General features: G+C 40.8%; 1 protein-coding gene across 2 annotated transcripts; it reads right to left on the reverse strand.

Moving 5' to 3' along the window:
• Window positions 1-1,875: 1,875 nt before the first annotated feature.
• DAZAP2 (DAZ associated protein 2) lies at window positions 1,876-24,220 on the reverse strand. Of its 2 annotated transcripts, none has more exons than XM_069230898.1 (4): window positions 24,071-24,220; window positions 12,628-12,749; window positions 5,410-5,646; window positions 1,876-2,789 (listed from the first exon to the last, which is right to left on the reverse strand). In XM_069230898.1, the coding sequence occupies exons 1-4, from the start codon at window positions 24,081-24,083 to the stop codon at window positions 2,661-2,663; spliced, it is 501 nt and encodes a 166-aa protein (XP_069086999.1). In that variant the 5' UTR covers window positions 24,084-24,220; the 3' UTR covers window positions 1,876-2,660. The 2 variants fall into 2 exon arrangements, with proteins under 2 accessions (XP_069086999.1, XP_069087000.1); XM_069230899.1 differs by having other exon boundaries at window positions 23,966-24,082.
• Between the last annotated feature and the right edge of the window lie 527 nt (window positions 24,221-24,747).

The raw sequence follows: 24,747 nt of genomic DNA on the forward strand, positions 1-24,747 counted from the left end.
CACAGCATGTAAACCTATGACTGGATCACACTGGAAAACCTATCACTCAACTCATATTTTTACATCATAAATGCCACCACAAAGCTCTATTCCAGCATAGTGTCATGGGGAAAAAGAATCTCATTAAAAGAATTTCCATGGGTCCTTTATTTATATATATATATATAAAAAAAGTAACATTAAAATAAAGAGGGGGGCAGGTGGTGTAAGGAAACGAGAACTGAAGTGAACACTTTTACAAAAAAAAAAAAATGCAGGGTGAAGCAGGGGTCATTTTTGTGGGAGTTCTAAACGCAATTCGTCACCTCATTAAAATCTTCAAAATAGTCTTTATTCTACATGTTTAGTATAAAATTAAAATAATAAAACGCACAACTGCACCACATTGGAAGGAAAGAATGCTGACCTTCCATAACTTATTGGTACAGTCCAACACATTTACAGTAAACGATCAACTTAAACAAAAATAAAAGAGTAAACAATTTATAATTATGTAGATTAAAAAAAAGCTATTTAGAGGATCCCTGAAGTTAACGACACACAAGGAAGTTTAGTGCTCACCATTATGAGAAAGATGCTCATTTCTGGATAGTTTAGTACCTCCTTTGGACACCAAGTTTGAAACATTCCCAAGTAACACCCTGAACAGACAGGATCAGGTGACAGCAGCAAGATTGTACATCATGCTATGTATTCACTTTCCCCACACAGGGCATTCTTCTCACAAGGCACAACACAGCAAGACTATTAAATAAATCATGTGCTCTTTCAAACCCACAAAGTGCATTGAGAATACAGAATTCCAGCTGCTCTCTTATAACATGCCATGCCCTAGAAAAATCTTATATTTTTATAATTTCGCCCTTTAGGTCCCCAAGGTAACAATAAACCTAAATCACTCTGACACCAAAATTAAAAAAAAAAAAAAAAAAAAAAAGAATACACAACCTCTTATGACTTTGCTCCCATCACTAATACACTAAAGTGTCAAAAATGTTGAAACACCCTAGGTTATTCATTTCACTGATGGTGGTAACCTCTTTGTTAGTGATACCCACCACCAAGAACATTTGGAGAATATATTTGATGCACTTTGGCTAAAATTCAATATTAGGGACACACAGATAACAAAGGTGCTAGGTCACACAAAAAGAATTGATGCCATCAGAAGTCAGAGCCCTTCCGCTTAACTTAATGCCAACATACAACCTGCGACAGAAAATGAAACATATCAATATAATTTTCACATGACCACACTGTCAAGAGAAAAATAAAATAAAAAAAGCTGCCCAACTGGCAGTGGTTTTGATTCTTCGCCATTTACAAGTATGCTCATAAGGCATGAGAAGAAGAGATTGGCCTGAAAATACAAGCATGAAAGTCCAAAGTGCAACTTAAAAATGCACAAGGTCATAAACCATTCCTTAGCGATTCTCTCTTCTCTCCCTCCCCCTCCGTCCCCCGCCCCCCAACCCAACCAGATTTTAGCCTGGAGACTGCAAACTAAAAAACAAAAAAAAACAGCTTAACTGTGTAAGGAAGAGACCTATTTGAACCAATAAATACTGGCACTGCCAGCTGACTCGTCACCACCGCCAGACCAAGTAAGGGACTGTTACGGGGGTGATGGTGCTTTACAATGCAAGATTCACAGCCTCCCTTTCTTTCCACCACAGGAAGGTGGTTTGACAATAAAACAGTCTTAGAAAGAAGGATGGAGTCAAACTGATGCTTCTCCCGTGCCACTACAGGTTATCCTTAAACTGCATTTTAGCACATATTGGGGGGGGAGAAAAAAAAAGAAAAAAAAAAAGCGCAGCTCAGAAATCAGAATTATATTGCAGATATAAATCAAAGAGACAAAATGCCCAAAACATCAATTAAAATATTTATGGGAAAGGAGAGCTATGACCGGCCTCCAAATAAAACACAAGGGATGAGTCACATTTTTCAGTAAAAGTATGCAGAATTAACATTTCCGGTCTACTAGGAATCCCCTCCAATTGTGTAAATGGCAAAGCATTTCGTAATTAAAGGTCTTTGACAAGCAAGACTCTCAAAGACCGTACATAAAAATACAGGATAATCAAGGCCCACTCTTTCCTCTACTGCCCAAAAAAAATACTCCCCCCCCCCCCCTCTTTTTCAGGAAGTTCTTGACATGAAGCGATTAATCAACAGGTTAAACATTCACTTATGACCTAGCACCACGGAGATTAAGGTGCTCAAATGGGTGGCAGGGGGAGAAATAAACATTTATGGGTCCACTTAAAAAATAAAAAAGTTATTATCCCACTCAAGAGAGACACCTACTTTCAAGGGAACAGAGAAGGTCAAGCAGAATTTCTTTTGGTTCTGCACAGTCACACTTGCCTCCGCATTTTTTTTTTTTAAACATTAAACAATGCATGCCAAAACCCAGTGCCACTGGTTACAAAGGTGGCAGGACTGCCAAGCTGCTTTACTTAAGCCCTTCTAAAAGGGTCACACCTACCGGTCCTTTGATTAAAGATTGTGTATTGGAGAGCCATCGTAATTCAGGCACCAGGAAGACACACATGTGTCTAAATAAACAGATTTAGGTTAATATGACTAAAGCAGTACATTTGTGAGAAGTGCTGACAGGATGTGATGTTTGCTCCTTGTGGGTGTGGTTATCTTCACCAAATGGAGTAGCCACCGTCTGAGCCGCCCACGAAGTAGTTGCCCTTCCGTTGTGTCACTACCACATTGGCACCCTGCATGGCTGCCAGCTGGGCTGCATTGGGAGGGCATCCTGGAGGTGGTGGCTGTGGGGGGTTTTGGGAACAAAAAAAAATCTGTTTAAGCAAAGAAAAAATAATAATATTGGCATACACACACATTATATGGTATGAAATACATATTTCATAGGTACCCATGCCCCACTCATGCCAAAGGATGAAGTATCCCACGCACATTACAAACTACCACCAACATTTGAGGAGGTAACCTTCATAGTCACTCTGCCTAAATTTGCCCTGATCCATATTGTTATTCTGCATGAAAACCCATGTGTTAGCTACTTGCATTTTACTGCCCAGCCACAGGGATTTCCTATAAAAATCCTCGAAGTGAACTCTGTAGTGCGAGAACACCATTCTTTACTCACCACCACGGATTGCTGCAATACGTCATTTGCGGCAGGTGAAAGACATTTCACTTTTCCTAAACACAAATTTGCACGTGCTCAACCTAGTCCCTTAGCAGCATAGCTAGAAACAAGAAATAAATATGTTTTCCTGGGTGCATCACTCAGAGCAAAAACTTTTGGTGATATTGTTTATTTACCACTATTGCTAGACAAATACTAGACGCAACAAAGGCATTAATGTCTAAGCTCTAACAACCACACACCAATCATCAAGAAACCAGAGCACCAATAATTAAAGTTTTAATGAATAAGAAAATGAATATTTAGGAGGGTGGGTAAAGATAGCCAGCTTGTTCTATTTGCTTCTTAGCACTGTACCTGCCTTAGTATAACTAGAGAAAACAACTTGAGCTAAATTGCTCAGGACACGACACCACAAACAGGATTAGAACAGCCAGAAACATGCAGATGGCTATTCGTCTAGCAAACATGTCAATAAAAATATTGTACCCCTACACATAGTCTGAAAACATATATATCCAGGGATGTCAGCGCCCTAATCATGCCGGCTTGACAGTTACGTTTTTCATTTAAAATAATGTTTGTTGTTACTTACAATAGACACCAAAGGCCATATGTATGAACACATTTTCCCTGTACACACAGAATGAGTAAAACCCTTTGATACAGCTGGCCCCATATCACAAAGGGTAGTACATTGGTCCACTGATGTCCCTCCACACGGGATAATATTGCACCAGAGATCAATGTTTTCATAAAACAAGTTTAACCATCCAACAGCTGTGCACAGTGGAGTGATAACTACCGAGCAGATGTGGCAGTACCAGTGACCTGTACAGATGTTTTAATATTTTAAAATAGTTTAAGTCAGTGGTTGTACCATTTTGACTTATCAAAATCCCTAGCTAATAATTAGGGGGAACCAGAGTCATTGCAATCAGACTACTCAGACCTAAGTAACTGACGATTTGAACTACAAAACAATCCAAAATAAATAATCAAGAAACACATTCATGAAGGAAACGAACAAATCAAGCAATAGGTTTGTTAATTCACAAATAAGAAAAACAAAAGAAAATGTTAATGCGAAGGTTGGAGCTTACCTAACTTCACTGAGGACATAGCTAATCCATAGCATATTCTGTTGCTTGCACCGCTCCCACAAATAAATCTGATAATACCAACCTAATTGTGTCCCATTTCAAGTTTCTTCTATTTAGAGCACTTAACATTTTCCATTGCACATTTTGCTCCTTTATTTAAGGACACTTTATTACTCTGTTACTGCTATTTTATTTTCTAAACTGCGGAAGATTTCCGCAGTACATGTCTCAGACCCTCCGGACTACACATTAAGAACAAATTGCTTAAGTATTAAGCAGTTCAAATGCAATTAATATTCGAACGCGTTCTTCAAAATATTTGCAAAATGTTAAGCTTTACGGCCAGTTATAAAAATATGTATATTGAACAGATGTGTTCACAAAAGCAGTACTATCCAGGTGTTCACAAAAGCAGAACTATCCAGCTGTACAGGAGGAAGGATGCCCAATACAGAGATTGAACAAGTTACTATGTTTTTAACTTAAGGTGTGGTACCCAGACTAGTTTCGAATGTCGGTCTCAACATTGCTCCATGGACTCATGTGACCAAATCAAAGTGTTACACAGTCAGCACCCACTATCTTGCAGCACTAAAAGTCTTTAACTGTTTATTGGTGTTATCTGGACGGAGGCAGAAGCAGATACGGCATGATATTGTATTGCAAATTCAGAAGCTACGACTACATGGGGGCTTGCACATTAACCTGTAGTCACAAAATCAATTTGGCGTAAGAAACGTACGTAACCTGGGCCTGGAGCCTTAACCCCTTTAAAAGGTTGCAAGGGAACATTTAAGAATACCTCAAGTCAGTGAGTCAAATCTATTGTTCATTTAATCCTATCGTCACAATAACGAGAGGCAATGTGTGGAATGAGACGAATGCACTCGAGATTCATGTATATGGTAAAACCTAATCATTCAAGTTGTGTTCAGACCATTTCACCACTGTGGGAACCACAAGTCAGCCTGGACAGCCTTTGCTTACTAAGGCAATGTTAAATAAATAACACTAGAATACCCTATAAATACCTTTAATTTACACAACTGGTGAATTGCTCAAATTCTAAGGTGTGTAAGACAAAGGTCACGCTCAGTTAATTTTTTTAACAAAACAGATAAAATCCACAAAGTACAGGCACCACAAGTTAGCCAGAATTTATTTTATACTTACAGGAATGCTTGGTGACGCACCAGCACCAAATCGAGCCCCAGCATCATACCCATTATCAACGAGGACTGTAGAGCCTGGTGGGTAGACTGCTCCGATAGGATAATAGGCCATGGGCATAGACTGTCCCATGGGGCCCATATGCTGCGCCATAGGAAGATACAAAGAAGTACCAGGATAGGGTGGAGACATGTGAGCGATGTTTGGCGCAGGTTGAGGCATGTAGCCATGGCGAAAGAGCTGAGAATAAGACAAATATATTTGTTAAACACTAATAAGAGAATTAACCGGACAAAACTTTTTGCTAATAAGGTAAAGTATGATGAATGTACATGCAGATCTGTAGCAATGGTTGAAACATGTCCAGAAAGTACACCCAAATTCATGAAACTAATTAGTTGGACATAAGTTTCAAGTCATTGCACATAGCTAAATTAAGTTAGATAGCCTATTTAGGTCCAGCCTAGGCAGTGCATGTGCGGTCTCTGCAAGACATGCTGTGTTCAGTATAGGGGCTTTAGCCGCACACACTCTTGCCATTTGTTCTTTGTTGTGCTAGTCTTAACTGCTTCACTTTTATTGGTGCATTGTGCTAAGTGTCCCTCCCCTTTGAGCAATGGGTTCCCACCCGGGGAGTATTAACAAACAGCACATTCTTGTTGGCCACCTCACTGCCACATGTCCTCCTGCGTGTGATGGCCCCACCTCCCATCTAGTTTCAGATTTCTCTTTAACCAGAAGCCCAATCCTTTCTCCTCAAGGCTCAGCGCCATGCTCAAAAGTATGTGTGTTTTTTTTTTTTTTTTTTTTTTTTTTAAACTGTTGAGCCTTGTTGCGGCACTCCATTCCTCCCATGTTGCTGACATTTGTTTTGGCTTGCATTTCCATACTTGCACAGGTATGCCACTGCAAATAATAAAAAATAATATGTTTCTTTGCTTTGTTAGTGCCCAACGTTTGAGGCAGCAACCTACTGCTAAGTTACTCTCATTACACACTCCAACTTTTTTTCCCCTCTTCCACTTTCGACCTGCAACTTTAAAGCTAACTCATCTTTTACAGAAGGGGTGAATGTCGGCACTTAGTGAAATCCAGCAAAGCAAAGGCTGACAGAAGCTATCTTGTATCGTAGCCGCTAAATCGGTTTTTATTATCCCTTTCTCCTACTGCTTGTGCATTTATTTTACCATAAGGGAGGGCTCGTAATGGTGCTAGAAATGCTGCACTGGGCGGAGCAGGTTAATGTTCACACGCAGCTGGCTTGGTTTGTTTTAGGTCAAAACTAGGCAGCACAAGCATGGTCCTTGGGAGACATAATGTGTTCAGTATAGGGGCTTAAGCCACACCCACTCTTGCCATTTGATCTCTTGTGCTCGCCTTAAATGCTTTACTTTTATTGGTGCATTGTACTAAATGTCCCTCCTTGGCGTGCTAAGTTCCCGCCCAGGGAGCATTCATTAATAACATTTTTGTTGTCCTCTATGTCATGCTTCCTCCAGCGTGTGATGGCCTCACCTCCTATAATTTTTTGTTTCCCTTTAATCCCATGCTCCTTTCTCCTCACAGCTCGGCGCTATGCTTCGTGTTCAATGGTATTTTTTATTTTTTTTAAACTGTTGAGCCTGGTTTTTGTTCTGTGTCCCCTCCTTCACGCAAATGCTCATGGCGGCAGTGGCGCTTTGAGTTGGCTTGCTTAGGTCAATTATTTTACTTTTAATTTTCAATTTATGTGGCAAGAAATGTTCGGTTAGAAATTTACAACAGTAAAAGCTCTAATTGGCTGTTTGTTTTTTTTACGACCGAAAAGCTTGGGCACCTTTCCCAGTGTGATTTTAAGACAGCCGCAAGTTCATTTTCAAGACCTAGAAACATTGACACTGTGCTACCCAGTCTGTGTTTACCACCTCTTAACATAGCCAGGAAGTCACATATGAAACCTCGTACATAGCAACAGGTAGATTTGAAAGCAAAATGCTACAGTGAAAGGTCTAGGTTTCTGTTTCATGCATTTGTTTCTAGTTTCTGCAGACACTTAACTGCGTTTGAACACAGAATCCGCATATTTGGAGTGGTCTGACTGTGTACCTGCACATACAGTGGAAAGGTTATGATATTTTGTGCTGGTGCTAAGCACGATGGATTGCATGATGTTTGAGACAGATTGTTTTTTAACTTATGGTTTAGGAGGCCAGTTGCTATTTTCAACACCTTCAGCTAACCCTGGCTTTTTGGAATACAACATTTTGTATGTGGGATTTTCCTGTTGTGATTTTGACAAGTGAAATTAAAAGTCCCAAAACATAATGTCTGCTTGGCCATTAAGCCAGTACTGGCTGACGGTGCCACACGTGGCATGAGGTCAATGGACAGCTGTCAGTGGCACAAATAATGTCTGTCGCGCATAAATGTGCTGCAACCTGTTATATTGTGGCTTATAAAATAAGCTAGTAAAATATACTATTGATTGGTTTAACAGATTGCAGGAGCTGCATTGTGACTGTATGCCTTAAAATTACTTTTTAATATGTGTATCCTAAACACGATTGGGATTTCAAAATGCAGATGTGAAAGTTTTCACAGGGAATTGGAAAGTAGTAAGTCTGGGGTCAAGTGGTTCTCCAGTTTGTGTCTCCAGGGTATATCTGTGTCAAAATTATCTTTCGAATTTTTTATATAAACGGGGGTTTTTCGTTTGTCACCCCGGCAGAGTCTCTGTTGCGTGGTCTGCCACTGCCTCCGAGGTCTGGGCCTGTTAGAGCCCACCTCCTTTTGGCTTTGAGCTGGCAGACATCCTGGCAGTATCCGGGTCAGCGGACTAGTTGCCGGCCAACGCCTTAGCTTCCGGGGGTGGGGGGGGAAATATTGGCTATTTATGGGGCCGTTGAAGCAGATGCGCGCCAAAGGCAAGCCCGTCTGCGTCCAGAAGGGGCCGGTCACTATGCCCCTAATACCCCACACCGTATTGCTTACCTCAATCATGATTTATTATCCCTACAAAAAGTCCCTTCCAACTACTGCTGCAGGCAACTAGAACTGGAGGTAAATATGAGTGCTTCTTGTAACTTCTGTCAGTGGAAGCCTATGCACCACTCGGAAGAAAGGCTGATTTCAGATCCAGCTACGAATGAGAAGTCTCCCTAACCCATTATGATTTGGGGCCTAATTAATGCCCGCTCTCTCATTAAACATGCCCTTGAAATCAATGATAGGATTGATTCAGCTGACCTTGATTGCATTTTTATTATGGAAAACAGGGCCAGAGCCGACTCTGACCCGGACCTTTTAATCGCATCACCCCCAGGCTGTTCCTTCGTTAGACATGACAAGAACGGAAAAAGAGGGGGGGTGGGGGAGGAATAGCCATTATTCTAAAAAAATTAAAAAAAAATCACTTAAGCTGTTCGCTAACTGAACTAAATGGCAGCATTCAGACATGTGAAAGCACTTATTTTAAAATTAAAGTCCATAGCAGCCTGGCCTTTGAAGGCCTTCTCCATAGGCCGCCGGGCACCAAGAACGCCTTCTTGGCAGCTTGGCCCTCACTGTTGGAACCGCATTCGATACTATTTCTCATTCTATTTTCCTTAATTATTTGTCCCAGGCTGGAGGGAGAGGGAAGGCTTGGAAGTTACTCAGCTCCTTTCTTACAGATAGAAAGATCACGGTGGCCTGTGGCGACCATTGTGCTTCCCCTTTTCATCTTCCGTGTGGAGTTCCGCAGGGGTCCTCCCTTAGTCCTATGCTTTTTAATTTGTATATGGCGCCTCCGGCGAATCTGGTACGCTCCTTTGGTTTTCAGATTGTTTCCTACACAGATGATACGCAGGTAATTGTGCCCGTTCCACATAATTGGGAGGACACAAAGGAGAAATTCCAATGCAGTATGACAGCAAACAACAATTGGATGGCCAATAATTGGCTTAAACTTAACGGGGACAAGACAGTGATTGTGTTTCAGGTGCAAAAATTCACCCTGGAACAACAGTTGGTGGCCTTCGGTTTATGGGGGGTTGTCCTTCTCCTGTACCCTCTGCTAAAAACTTAGGCATCATTTTTGATGACACCCTCTCCTTCAAACCACAGATTAATCATACAGTCAAGGTCTGCTTTTGGATTCTAAAAACACTTAAGAAAATCTTACACCTTCTAGAGAATGATTTAAGTCGGCCGATTGTGCTGGCGTTGGTCACCTCAAGACTTGACTATTGTAATGCGTTGTTGCTAAATGCAAATAAATCCTCGCTTGACAAGCTACAGTCTATTCAGACTACAGCAGCATGCCTTTTTCTGAATCTCCCTCAGTCTGCATCAGCTAGTGGCTGTCTGAGTTCTCTCCATTGGCTGCCGATTAAAAAGAATTATTTTCAAGACACTTTGTCTTACGCATAGAGCCTTACAGTCGGAAGGATATAACTATTTGAAGTCTGCTTTACAATTTTATCAACCGACTAGATATCTGAGATCTTCTTTTAAATATATGATCTCGGTCCCCCGCTGTAATAAGGCCAGGTGGGGTGACCGTGCCTTTACAGTGGAAGCGGCAGGGCTTTGGAATACCTTGCCTTTTTCACTCCGACAAATGGCGACTAATTTTTGCTTTAGGAAGTGCCTTAAAACCTGGCTCTTTGCTCAAAAGGTGTTCCAGTTGGTAGTTTAGGCCTGTCTCTAGATCTCGGTTTGATTAGCGCTTCGATGCTTTTGCTGGAATGCGCTCTATAAATACACCAATACAATACAATACAAAATATCTGCGAAAGACATTTTCAAATGTATGCAGGGGCTAATGTCTGCTACTCTGTAAAGGAATGTTCACAATATTACATTTAGCATACCATTAGAATGTATTACTTTGCAGACTGGCAGCTGCTATTGTTTTCAAAGAATTATCCCCAAAATTAAAGAAACGTTTCCTTATGAACTGCACTAGATACAAATGGGACCAAGATGAGCTTTGCCTTAAGTTTCGGTGTTTTATTACGCATGTTGACACAGATCTTGAAAATGACACATTGTTATGCTTCTGCTTTTAGCTTTTTTTTACTTTTAAATTGCTGTTGTCTTGCACTTCGAAGTCATGGCATGATCACATCCACTCTAGAAGCAGAACTTTAGAATTATTAGGTTGAGCACAACCATCCAAACTCTTGTATACTTCTGCGAGCTTAGAACCATTTTGTTTGTACATTGCAATGTCAGTTAAAAATCGTACTTGCTAGTGGTCAGTTAGGCCTCTTTCAGGTTGAGCGCAAAAGCTGCAGCCCTGTTGTGATCTATTCTGTGGGCGTTAACCATGTAATGCTGGTTTAGAGTAAAAAGCTAAATGCAGCATTTTAAATTTTCCTGCAGATAGAGGAGGAAGGTAAGTGGAAGTGATCTAGCTATATGCAGGACTACTTGAATTATATTGCAAGAAAAGACGGAATTATGAGGCAGGGTTGACCAATTTATGTGGCAAGAAAAGACCAGTTATTAATTTATAATGCATTAGCTCTAACTCAAGCAAATGCGAGGCCTGTTGCTTTGCAAATGCTTGTTGCAATGATGTCGTTGAACACCTGTTTTAAGACCATTTCATCATTTTAAGTGCTCATCTATCGCAGATGTTTCCATCGCCAGTTTGGGAAAGGCAGCTCTCCCTCGCCCCAAGCCCCTCCCTTGATCTGTGCATCTAGTTTCCTCCAGGAGGTCCTGTTTGGAACCATCACCATGTCCTTCCCTTTAGCATAATTGCTTAGCCACCCACGCCCAAAATCGCTGACAAGGGTGTGGCAATATGTAATATCCACTTACATGTTGTACTCTGTGTGTTTGTTAAATGTAAAAACTACATCTAATGCCGTTCTTAAGCCTTCTTACCTGCCCCAAAATTAATTGGGTCACACGCACTAGATTTTTTTTGGCCCCTAAAGAGAACTATTACCTTTTTTGTAAAAAATTTAAATTGGCATGCCTGTCTCCCTTTCCACTCAGTTACCCCTGATGGAATACGGTGTTCCTGAGACCAACCTCTCAGAAAACTTTAGCCTTCTGATGATAGAACAGGCCCTCACCCCAAAGTCAATCGATGCACAAATATATATATTTTTTTTTTTACTTCATATTAGTATTTACCATGTTCTAGTCTTCTAAAAGAAGCTGTTATTAGTAACAACAAATAAAACTGTTAATGCTAGATGCAATCCTACACCATTTCTCGTCCGTAACCAGTTTATTTTCTGTCTACATTTGGTTGATTTGCATAACATATCATGCTTGTGCTTCAGAATTTGCTTAGGAATGCCAGCAGCATTCCTGGCAAATCTGTTGCACGAGGGAAGTGCTGGAGCCAGCAGCACAACAGTTCCAGGTTCCTATGAGCCGTGTAAACTTAGACGTCCAGCTGAATGGAGGATGTACGTGTAGACAGGCTTGCAGCGTGAGGAACTGGATTTTGTTTAGGTAGATTGTAGTTTTGCTTTTCTAAGCAAACCAATGCTGCCTGTTTACTTTGTTTCACACGTCATGAGCCTGCAATTTGGCACACATTTATTTTGTGTGGCGTTTATTTTTATGTTTTTTAAAAATATAAGTGGATCCAATTTTAGCTTCATAAAGCCTTTCACACATTGAAGAATTAAGCTATAATTGAAGGGCCCAGGATAATGTGCTGCCTGGCGAAACACTTCTAAGGTACCAAAGGGTAGACCTATTGGCTAAGCCAATGCTCCTTTTTTTTTTTTTTAAATATGTAAGCAAAATGTGTCTAGTCTGGGGGTTGCTCTCCTCACAGATGGAACATTTAGTGTTTAGGATGAGATATATATATTTTATTTTGATAGCTGAAACACTGAGCAGAGGATACATCCAAAGAAACAAATCTCACTGTAGATTAGGTTATTTCCACCAGTTCAAATACTTAATGTTTCTAACCTTGGAGGAGAGACAATTGAGATGGGTGAAGCTATGTTTAATAGCACGTGGCAGCTGCACACCTCAGATAAGCCAGGATGTTTGGCTTATAAATTATATATATATTTTTTTTTTTAAACAGACAGACGAACTACACTGGATATGGCCTAAATCCAATGTCAATTATTGTATTTGATAACAGAAAGATGCTCAAATAATTAGTCAATACAACGAGCAAGTCCACCCCAAAGTCTGACAAAAAATAAAAATGTCTTCTTTCTAGAGATACCCACTTCCATTACAGAACAGTTTGTGCATCTGAACGCTACTTACCTCTGAGTAAGCTGGAGGTGCATCAGTGTAGGGTGGAGCCTGAGGAAGATGCATGGACTGTGGATACACAGGGGGTGCACCAGGTTGCTGGCCTGGATAACCAGGCTGTGACGGATACTGGCCTAATGGATGGGGATGAAAAACAAACAGTTTAGGTGCACTGATACTCATACATGCTCCCAACATTATTTTCAGATTTTGTACAGTACGACAATGATACCCTGGAGTGACTTTGGTGCGCTCGAACACCATAACTGGTTAAGTAGATCAGACTTATCTCTCTAAGATAAATGGTCCTGACCTAGGTTTGCAGTGGAGTTTAGGCCACTCAGCTCTTAGTGATCATACAGCACGACTTGGGTGATTAAAACTGCCTTATTTAAGACTGGATTTCACTCCCATAACGTTTCCATGGGGGGGGGGGGGGGGGGGGGGGGGGGGGGGAAGCTACCAACATCTGTATGTATGATCGGCCTTTGCTCAGCACACCTTGGGAATGCTGTATAAGATTTACAATTCTAACATTTCTTAAACTCAGTTACAATGAAGTCTAGAACATGTGTCACTCAACTGGTGACTGATCATGAAAAGCAGCCTTCCCTTCGAACTTCTATGTCCAAGCAGAAATGCCAAAGTGTAGAGGGAAGACCAAGATGGCACCTTGAAAACTTCTGGAACCAGGACACTCTTTGCCCCCCCCCCCCCCCCCCCCACCTTTCCAGAGCTGAGACCAAATGGCTTACAGTAATTCCTGGGGTGCCAAGGCATAGCATATTTCGAGGCATGAACTTATTCAGCACAAGAAAGCCCATGTGTACTACGATGCCCTTCAATTGGCCTGCATATCCAATAAACAAATGGTTACCAACTCTAAACTCCTTGTTTTTGTCAACATAAGCCGGCTACTTTCTTTGGAGTCCTGTCTGTTGGGCTGCTTCTCTTTCATAGGATGTACGGCAGAGGTCTCCAAACTTTAGAATGCCGCGCCCCCCCCCAGTTGAAAAATAATCACTGGGCCCCCCTCAGAATTTTTCACAATTATTTTATAAACATGGCAATGTTCAAATATGTCTTAACCTAGCAGTTAAGTACTGTTACCTTTTAAAAAACTGCAATAACACGCTTCTGCTTACAACAAAGGCCTGTTATCTGTATGATATTTATTTTGGCCAGAGTCTGGGGACCCCCCTGGGATCACTTCAGGCCCCCCTAGGGGGGCCCACCCCCCAGTTTGAAGACCTCTGATGTAGGGGATGAGGAAAGAAAGATGATAAATGATGGATTAGCCTAGATGAAAGGGACAGCACTGCTTCTGAGAACCAGTTTGTCAAGAACGATTAATGAAAGGGGGGGGGGGGGCTTCACAATTAGAAACTGCAATTACCTCACATATCCTGCTGACATAATAGCAATGAGAAAAACATTGCCTTAAAAGTAGCTGCAATGGTCAACTGTGCGAAGGTTCCCCCCCCCAAAAAAAAAAAAACAACACAGCACACATTAAAAAGGTTAGAATTAGAAGATTTAGGTAACATTTGGACATTATAAGTGTCAATGGAGAAAACGTATCCACAAAGTTTTCAAAACCCTCATGACTTTGGGGTACTTCCAAGAGTGCCAGCCATTATCTGCCACCCCAATAACGTCCTTGGCTGTATCTAGCACACACCCTTGGTGAGCCAGTGAAGGGGCAATGGAGTAAGATGAAGCTGCGACCTTTGTTTTCCCTGCTTGTTGATGTACCACATTGCTGCTGCAATGTCTGTCAAGAATCTTAACATATTGGCTACAAAGGGATGCAAGGAAGGCTTTGTTAATTGACCCAAGTTCCAGCAAATTGATATGCAACATCTGCTGCTCCGTCCGGAGACCAAAGGCCTCTGGTCTTAGGTTCCTCAAGGTGGGCAATGCAACCTAAAGTGGAGGTAAGTGTTATGACTGTTGACACTGCCTGTGGGAGTTTGACCAGCTACCTCGGAATTGGATTGCCTACTAACCTCTACCACTGGAAATCTGCCAGTGTCTCTCAAGATCCTGAGATAACTCTGAAGACTACCGTGTTAGAGCCACTGGCTGCGGAGGCACTACTGGGAGGGAGGTCCCTCATGCGACCAGCCTCTGTGAATGGTCAAAAGAATGCCTAAGGCTAGTAGGTGAAAAACCATCAGTGCTAGGAATTGTGCTCTGTTCTGAAACATCTGCATCATAGGCTGGATGTCCTAGACTCAATGAGGTGTCTAATACCGCCCTTCGAGGACACAGGTTAAAATATGGACCAGGCAATGGAAAAAATCTAGCTTGAACGACAATTGAGTTGTGACCTGCAGGTGGTTCAACACCATCTTTGGAGCTCTGGCCTTGAGGAACCCATTGTTCCAAGTAACAGAAAACCAGAATCCTAGTTTGTCTGTGATGGGTCACTGCTATCACCTTTGTGTTAATGCTAAGAGGCATGCTACTGTCTGCCTCAAAAGGAAAACTCCTGGTGAATCCACATTTTTTTTTTTTTTTAGTTGCCAGCAGACTCAGTTTAGAGGCAGAGAGCATGCTGTTGCCTTGCTCTGCTTAAAGATCAATGATGGAGACAGCCTTTACGCGGGAGAGGCATCGACCATAAAAAAGGAAGTCTATAAGGGTGGAGTGGCCATTCTGGTAAAGTCTTAACCTCTCACTCGTGTGGTGGAGAAGGAAAATTGAGGTTACCAAGGCCCAAGCAATGTGATCTGCTGTGTCCAGCACAGATTAGATGACCCGCTTTGCTGCAGCTTGGCATGGGTCTCCCTTACCAGCTCTGAGAAATCAGGTTGAAGTGGGGTCAGGCAAGTTACACAACACAAGCTGGGCCATATCCCAGACATCATGTGTGTAATTTACCATGATGCAGGTTTCAATTAAGGGCCTCAGAGCCAACTGCCTGCAGAAAAAAAGATTTTGGGCAAACTGCTCTCTTCTCGGACTGCCTGATGGAATTGCAGGGACAGCCTTCAGTGAGAGCCTGGGCAAGCAGGATGTTAGTACTATGAGGATGTCTGGTGATGTGCTCGCCATGGGCAGATCTTTATCTTCGTGCTAATCTATACAACAGCAGAAAAGTTTCCCCCACACAGCCAGAAAAGGCCCTGTAAGGATTTTTATTTTTTTAAATGGTAGTTTGAGAGAAGACGTAGCATGAAGCACTTCTGTCAAGTTTTTGAGGGTTCCATGTAGGGGAGCTGGAGATGCAAGGCTTTCAATGTATTTAATAACTGATATGAAATTACCTCCAATGGAGGGAAACCCAGTAATAGTGTATAATCTCATCAAGCAATCTGTCTATCCCACTAGAGTCCAACAAAGTCTGGGCCCGTGGCCTTAGATCAGGTGCCTCCAACCAGTTGATCATGAGATACCAGTAGCTCCCAGGCACCTTCAGAGTCGCTGAGTTGGGTGGGTGAAGAAAAAAAACACAGGGTTGCATTCTCCTTTTTTCAAAGTTAGGGCTGTGTTAATTTTGCATCATCACCAGGTTGCAGATCAAAGAGGTATTCAACTCTTTAAAATAAGTCCTTAACTCAAATATTTGAGGGTGAGAACAAAATGCTTCTGAATGCTGTTAAACGGGAGAAAATTAAAATGAAGTTACCTTACTGATTAGGTTAACTTCATTTTAGTTTTCGGCCATTTCAAAGTGTCACATTTACTAACGGCAGGCCTCTTGCTGCCAGTGGTCAGTAGATACTGTGTAATATGAACAACTGAAAAATAAGTATTTGTTTTAAAACAGGAGAAATATTGCCCAATTGAAAACTAGTTGGTGGGAGGGATTAAAAGGTGTGAAGACCACTGCTCTAGAACTCTGAAAGCAGGAAAAAAATATATCCAGTTCACATCAGAATGGCAATTCTCACTCTCCTTTTGGTTGGCATAATTTTTTTTTTACTGAACAACCTTCCAAATCAGGGGGGTGGTTTAAAATTAATCAAACAAAAAAAAACTCCCCACAAAAATATAGCATTGTTAGAGGAAGTAAACTTACTCTTTACTGCCTGGATATGCACATGTGGAGAGAGAAAAAAAAATATATATATATATATATATATATATATATATATATATATATATATACACACACACACAAATATACATACACACACATATATACACACACACCATAGTTACCAATTACGGACTGCTTGTCCCAGGTGCCATGGACATTACTATACTTGAAGCTAAACCCCTAGAGTTTGGCAACATTACAGGCGACATGGGACTGCCAAATTCTTCAATATCCTTATCTACTGAAGAAAGTAGAGAATTCCCTGTGAAACCACCTCAAGAGGGGCACTCCTGCTCGATTCAGCCTAATCGAGCAACCCACATTTTCGTTTAAAGAAAGAAGAATAAAAAAAAAAAAAATAATTATATATATATATATATATATATATATATATATATATATATATATATATATATATATATATATATATATATGAAGAACTATGCCCAGTGGCACTTGTGAACTCACTATTTTGGTATCCTTATCAAATCACCTTGGTTTTATGAAAAGAACATTTGTGAGTGTTCACGTCTCTGAAATAAAGCCAGCAAGCCCTTTAGGCAGTTTCTTACTTCAAGTACCCTTCTCCTTTGGTGACTGAAGTGGCAGGGAAACACTACTGCTGACTGCTTCCGTGTAAGAGGCATTTACCCTTCCACTGAGCCTGGCTCCCCCAGAATCTCTTTAAACCATAAAACTTAAAGTTGCTCTCCGTCCCTCACTTTGAAATAATATCCACAAGGAGGGCTGCTTGCATGGGTGAATACCATGTTGTTTTCCTATGTAAACAGAGCTCCCACTGTCATCCAATTTCGAAGGGTTAATTATTACTTTTACCAAGAGAACACTTATCCTTACTGATTAATATGTACAATCAGAGCCTTGGAAATAGAAAGGAATCTCCATCTCTATTTATTGGACAAGATTCTAACTCTACATTTTAAGTCCCAAAACCGAATTGTGGTTGGTGATCCGATCTAAACTAATGAACTGAAGGGTATTACCCAGGACCTGTGCCATGAGGAAGCCTTAGCCTTTTAGCAAAAAGACGACCAGGAAAGTGTCATCTTCAAGGGCTGCCTGCCACACGGGATACCTTTCCCTTGCATGCAGCCTGCAACGGCTGCTCAAGGTCTGATGCTATTCCTATACCTTCCTTTCGAAGTGGGGCTTGTTCAAATCACATTGATTATATTATCTTAGTCACCAGGATACGGCAACTGAAGGAGGAGTGACCACAACCCCTTGGTCTTAACTGAAAAAGACTTGATCCCTTCTGTTTCATCAGTACGTGCCCTGTCCTGTGGTCAACTGTTAGAGGCAACCACAAATTGCAGGAATTCCACTGTTACCAGTGGTTCTACAAATTTGTAACCCAGTTAGTTCCTGGGGACGGCAAAAATAGAGTCCAAACGAATAATACCAGGGTTGAAGAGAGATCAGGTGACAATGTTCGGAAGAGTAACAGCCAACACGTGTTTCGCCCCTTTGGCTCATAAGCAAGGGCTTATTCTTATGGGAGCTGTAGAACGTGAATGGCTGTGGAGTGATCAGAATGAATGTTTTTCTCACCATATCATCTTTTGGGGACGCTATATCGATGATATTTTGTTGATTTGGCAAGGGCATAAAACCCTTCTTACTCAATTTCTCCAGTCCCTAGTACCCAACAAATGGGACATAGACATTACATATAATATCTCGGACTCACAGGTGGAGTACCTGGATCTTTTGATTTATGTGGAAAATGAGAAATTACAGACCAGTTTTTTTTAAGAAAATCAACTGCGGCAAATTCAATCTTGCACGGCACTAGCTGTCATCCTCCGAGTATAATTAAAAACATTCCACAAGGCGAGTATAGATGAGCTAGAGTTAATTGCACAAAGTCTAGTGACTATGATTTATTTTCTTCACAAATTACTGAGAGACTTCTGACTAGGGGATATAATCAAACATTGCTGAACACTTCCAATATCCAATTGGGTAAAATGGATCGTAACAAGATGATTAATTCACCACCACGACGCAAAGAAGACACTACCATCCGTTTTATCACCCAATTTCACAATGGCCATCACTCGGTACAGAAACATCTTCAAAAACATTGGCACCTTATCAAGAGTAATCCTTCTATTCAGCAATTTATTAATCAACACCCACAAATAGGGTTCAGTCGGGCCCCAAATCTCCGAGATAAACTTTGCCCTTCATTTTTTCAACATAAAAGTACTGAACCTTATTTCCCCAAACCAAAAGGATTTTTCACCTGTACCAAGTGCTCAGTTTGTAAATTGGGACTTAACAAATCAACTACAGTGTATATCAATGATAAAGAACTTCTGATTAAGGACTTCATAAACTAGGAGACTAGAAATGTGGTATATCTAATATATTGCCCATGCCAAAAGGTTTACATTGGAAGTACGATTCGCCCCTTAAAATTACGAATTCAAGAACATTTCCGGAACATTCTAAAACTGGATGCCAAGGCGCCTTTAGTGGAGCATTACAAAGCATTCCACTCTGATGACCGATCCTTCAAATTTAGTGGAATACACCGCATCACTCCGTCCCCACAGGGTGGCAACCTACACTTACGACTACGCCAAGAAGAAAGTAGGATGATCATTCAATATGACACAGTGAACAATGGTTTGAATAAGGACTACGAATGGCATTATTGGTTGTTGTAAATTTTGTATTGTCCCAGTTGCTTTGATGGACTGCATTTAATGTACCCTTGATTTGATTTATTAATGTCTTTTTTTTCTTTTCATTTTCATGAGTTCCAATCTGTTCACTTATCTATTTCCTTTCTTCTGTCTAATTCTTTAACACTTTCTTTTCACGAATACATTATAGAAAGTGTATTTTTTTTCAAAACATTTTATAATGTCCACTGGCTGTTCCCTTCTTTGATTATTCTTGCTACCTATGATTATTCTTTGACCTGTAGTATACTTTTATAGGGTGTTGAACTTACTTTGGCAGGCAATTTTCTCTAACTTTTTTCCATATTTTTCCTTGGCTATTACTCACTTTTTTGACTCTCCCCCTCTCTGTACGGTTTTAATTTACAATTCTTAAATATCTTTATTGTGTTAATTATACTTCTGACTTGCTGGATCTATTAGTATGAGCAGTTTAGTTCGTCTTTCAAAATTCTCTATTACTCATCCTTTGACACTCTCCCTCTTTTTGTACGGTTTTATTTTACAATTTTCAAAGATCTTTACTATGTTATTAATACTCCTCACGTGCTGGATCTATTAATATGAGAAGCTTTGTTCGCCTTTCAAAAATGGCCGCCGCTATTGTATTTAAACATTGTACCTAGGGCCCTTCCTCTGTTTCGTTTCGTCGAAACGGAGAAAGGACGACGAGTTCTTAAGGCCGTGTTGTTGCCCGACGGCACCTTAGCGATTTATCGCAGGACGCGCCGGGATCCCTCGGCTTCCTTCGCCGTTTCGCCGCCTCGCAAGGTAACAATTGGTTTATCTGTATGCTTGGAGTGCTTAGACTCCGTTTATTTAACTATGCTACTTTGTTTCAGACTTTGGGGGGCACCATGTTAAGATTATTAGATCACTGTTTTACGTAGTAAATAACGAGCATGCTGCCCAGAATTATTCTTCACACAATGACATTTTCGGATTTTTTCTTAACTACACAGCCCCTTCTTAAACTGTTGGTCTATAAATAGGTGATACATTAGAACGGGGGCACCTTTGATTACATTAACCTTAGGGTGCCTTTTTCTGTGCTATCTTTGTAAATATTTTCTTTTATATGAATGTTCTCTAAATATGTTACAATTCCATGTTTAGATCGACAATTTATGTCAGAAGTTTTTCATTATGTATTGAACTAGGTAGGTTCTTTATTCTTGAGTGTATTTCATTCTTTTCTTACTTACATTTCTCATAATACGTTTCAAACAATATATAGTTGGCGTGCACCTTTGTCAGGCATGCATGCACTAACTTCACGAGAGTGCCAGCATGTTACCTTCCTTCTTTATTCATTTTTATTCACATTTGAGATAGCATGATAATTCTTCCTTGCTCCATTGAACAATTCTTTTCGTTTCTCTTCACACTAATGAATAACATTCTTATATTTTGTTCTAAACCTACACATGGCCTTACCTCACTATCTGTTATGACTTTTAGTTGTAGGCTCAGACTTGGGACTACGTCCGGGCTATATTTTTCTATTTATTGGTTCCATCTAAAAGGGAGCACATTATGTTCTGCATGACCTGCACCGGATGTATTCTTCTAATCTGGAAATATTTTTGTTCGGTATGTGTACTTATACATTTCCTACAGCCTTGAGAAAGCCCTTGCTTATGAGCCAAAGGGGCGAAACACGTGTTGGCTGTTACTCTTCCGAACATTGTCACCTGATCTCTCTTCAACCCTGGTATTATTCGTTTGGAGAACCACCGGTAACAGTGGAATTTGTGCAACGTTTTTCTCTGCATTTGTTCAAGATTCTTCCCTCTACCACAAAATAAATGACTGTTGAATATTTACCAAATTCAAAAAAAAAAATTGTCCATTAATAGAAAAAATATATTTTCTTGACGTAGGAACTAACCTCTATTTAACCTAGTACATATTGGGAGGCTAAGGGTCCAGACCTCCCGGTTTATAGTTCCTACAATTTCTTTATGAATTCGGCATTCTCAGGAAGTCACTTGGCTGGACTCTCCTCTCTTTTTCACAAATTGCAGGAATGTGAAGTAAGAAGCTGCGTGCCCCTCTCCTAAGGCAGTATTGGGTATGTATGCCGCCACTGATTTCCACATGGGAGCTATATCCAACAATCGGGGGACTCCAGACAGGATTGTCACTGAGCATGTTTGACAATTTGCTGGGCTTAGAACTTCTATGTAGAATTTCAAGGTGGTCTATGAGAAGGCCAGTCAGATTGGGAGGTTTTCACAACTGAACAGGCAAGGGAATAACAGCCCTAAAGCAATGAAACAGAAGCAAAGCAAGAGATCAGGGAGCATAGAATTCAATATTCTGAATTAAGGTGAGCCAAGGCAAATAGAGAGCAATAAATGGGACGATCTCTTGGAATCCTCCATTGATGATGACTCGAAGAAATTTTAGTGGTTAGTGAGACAAAGTAACAGGAAATTAGCAAAACCAGCTGAGCCATTCATCCAGCTATGTGTGTGGGATGACTACTTTGAGAACATTTACTCCCAGCCACGAGAATCTGCCCTGAGCCCTAGTAGTAAGTAAGAAACCGTCTGCATACTTGAGCTGCCACCCCCACCAGTTCTCTTTCACTCATTGTGCCAGTACTTAATTTAGGTCCAGTGCAATGATAGTCATAATAAAAAAAGTAATTTATCATGGAAGACTGGCCTAATACCCATGTCTGGATTACAATTTAAGTATGTATTTGTGGGGAAAGTGTAGGATTATCAATTGCATAATACATTCTGTACGAAATTCATTAATTGTATGAAGTTGCGGATAAAAAATAAAAATGTTGTTAAAACTGCGGTACTTTGTCTCCTTCCTGGCAGGCTGGTACTCCTAGGTCCAAAATGTTGAAAATAGGCACGGTCTACATTCTATGGAAAGTGAAGGAAAGCAGCACCTCATGTCAGAAAGTTTATTTGTGACAGTCACTGAACCTGCTGGCTGAAGTCACTACCCCTCTCCACCCCCCCCCCCCCCACACACACACTTGCTTTGCTTCACAATCGAAGTAGCTGATCCTTAATGCCCAGTTAATCGAACACAGAAAAATTTGGAAGATCATGAATGTTAGTGTGGAAATGTGATTTTTTCAAAAGGTTTATATTAGTTGCAATATGAAAGATACATGACCCTGTCTTAAGTCACAGGGTGCATTCTTTGAGGTTATAGTTTCATGTATTTAAGTATCTAGTTTGGCGAGACAATTCAGCAGAGATTTGAGAGAAATAAGAACGTGACATGTTCAATCACCAACAAGTTAACTGCCTCTTTCCTTTTTATAGACAGCACACTGATGGGTAACTAATAAAGCTACATGAGCAACTGTAGTCGCATTAATATAAATTCAAAACCGAAAGCGCCACAGATCCAAACAAACGCTTTTTTTTTTTTTACATCGTATACTTTTTACCACGAACTGTAGACTTTAAACTAAAACAAAGGCGAAAAGGTATTTCGTCCAGATAGACAAAAAGTAGTTGGGGTCGTATGGTAATTCGCCAGCCTTAAACTATGAACATACGAAGTGCATATCGTAATGGATATGGTATGTCTAGATAACAGTAAACATGAAGAATCTTCCTATTCCGTTTAGATTTTTAGAATGACAAACTATCATTCTCCACCCTTTGTTGCAATCCGGTCCCGAACACGTACTAACCCAATACACCAACGAAATGCGGGGACCCTTCCTTTAAGTCACAAATTAGTTACATGCCCCCAACTAGACATGTGGAGACTATGGATCGCAAAATGAAATACTGCCAAAGGGCCTCGATACTTCGGATCACAGGGAGATAAGTGCGTGTACATTATGAAGAGATTCACATCCCGGTACAGTGGAACGCATGTACGGCGAAGTCGTGCAATGAAGAACCAATAACTATGTCCTTTAAAAAGCCATTTCACATCAACCAGCGGGGACCTGATTTGGGGAGTGAACATGGCCGTGAGTGCCAGAATGAGAAGCAGGTTCTACAGATTGAATGGGACTTTGCGTAGGCCAATTTAAGGCATGGCCAGGAAAAAAAAAAAAAAAAAAGGAAAAAAAACACCGCGTGCACACACCTACGCCTAGGTACTACAGAAGGGTAAAAAAATTTTTAAAAAAACACTATCTGTATAACACGGAGAAAAAACCTGCACATCGGGGCCAACGACAACGTACTACTCAACCCCATTTGATCTTAGATCGATGCCCCGGCCACACTTACAAATCGAGTGTATTATAAACCCCGGTTAAAAATAAAATAGCACGAGATCTAGTGTGATCAGCAAGCCATTGATAAATGTACACAAATCAAAACAGCCCCATATATATTATTTGGTATAATGATACATTTACGCTAACAATACGTATAGATAAAAAGCAGCATAGTTCGAGAACCAATATAACCAGAGGGGGAGATTAACCGATAACTGATTAGAAAGAGTCGTAAAGCGTCGGGTGACGCTTTAGAGCTCGCACCACACCATTTCGCAGCTGGTCAAAAGACCGCAGAGTACAGAGGCCCCGCCCAATGCCTGCGACAGCCTCGCTTTGGTCGGTACTAAACCTGGTACAGAGCTTCCTCACCGTTAAATCCGGACACTAAACGGACTCAGTGGGTGCTATCAGGAACACCCCGTCCCGTCCCCACTCCGTTGCTTGAATCCCCGCCCATTCAGGACGACGCCATACCTTTGTTGTTCATGTTGTTATGCACGATCCCCAATTTGAGAACTAGCTTTCCTTTGCTGACGTTTTACGCTTATTGATATCCTCGATATCTTTCTTTCACTTGTTTCCGCTCCTTTGCTGTCTTTGTCTCTCTTCCGGTTTTGCGATTCACTTCCTTGTTGTGAAGCTGCCGTTATATATACCTCGTACGTCATCGTCGTGACGTCTTGACGTGTGAAGGAACGTTTTGTTATCAAGAGCCGTCTCTAGGAGGTTTCGCAAATAAGCTATCTGGTTATTTTTGTCTGGTAAGCATAAACGGTCACAACGCACTAAGGAGTACGCTAACGGAATTATTTTTTTGAGTGCAAGGGCCATTATTAAACTAACTATAACATTATTTGTAATACAATATTAATTCAGATCACTAGTAGGTGTTTAAAACCATTCAACAATCATACATGCCTTACATAGTTTGAACGTTAACACTGAAGCATATTCTATTCTAAAGATTCGGGTGAATTGAATTTGTTCGGTCCCTTTTCCAAAATGGAGGCGCATTTTATTTCCATCCTAGGTTGACGAGTGAGTTTATAATCTAAAAAAATTAGTCCCTTTTCTATGTTTCTGATGCCTAGCAACTGGCAGCTGTAAACATGGCAGTCATATTGCGACAGAGAGCAAGAGAACGTATCTTG

This window comes from Pleurodeles waltl, chromosome 4_2 (genome assembly GCF_031143425.1).
Source record: "Pleurodeles waltl isolate 20211129_DDA chromosome 4_2, aPleWal1.hap1.20221129, whole genome shotgun sequence".
Taxonomy (NCBI): Eukaryota; Metazoa; Chordata; class Amphibia; order Caudata; family Salamandridae; genus Pleurodeles; species Pleurodeles waltl.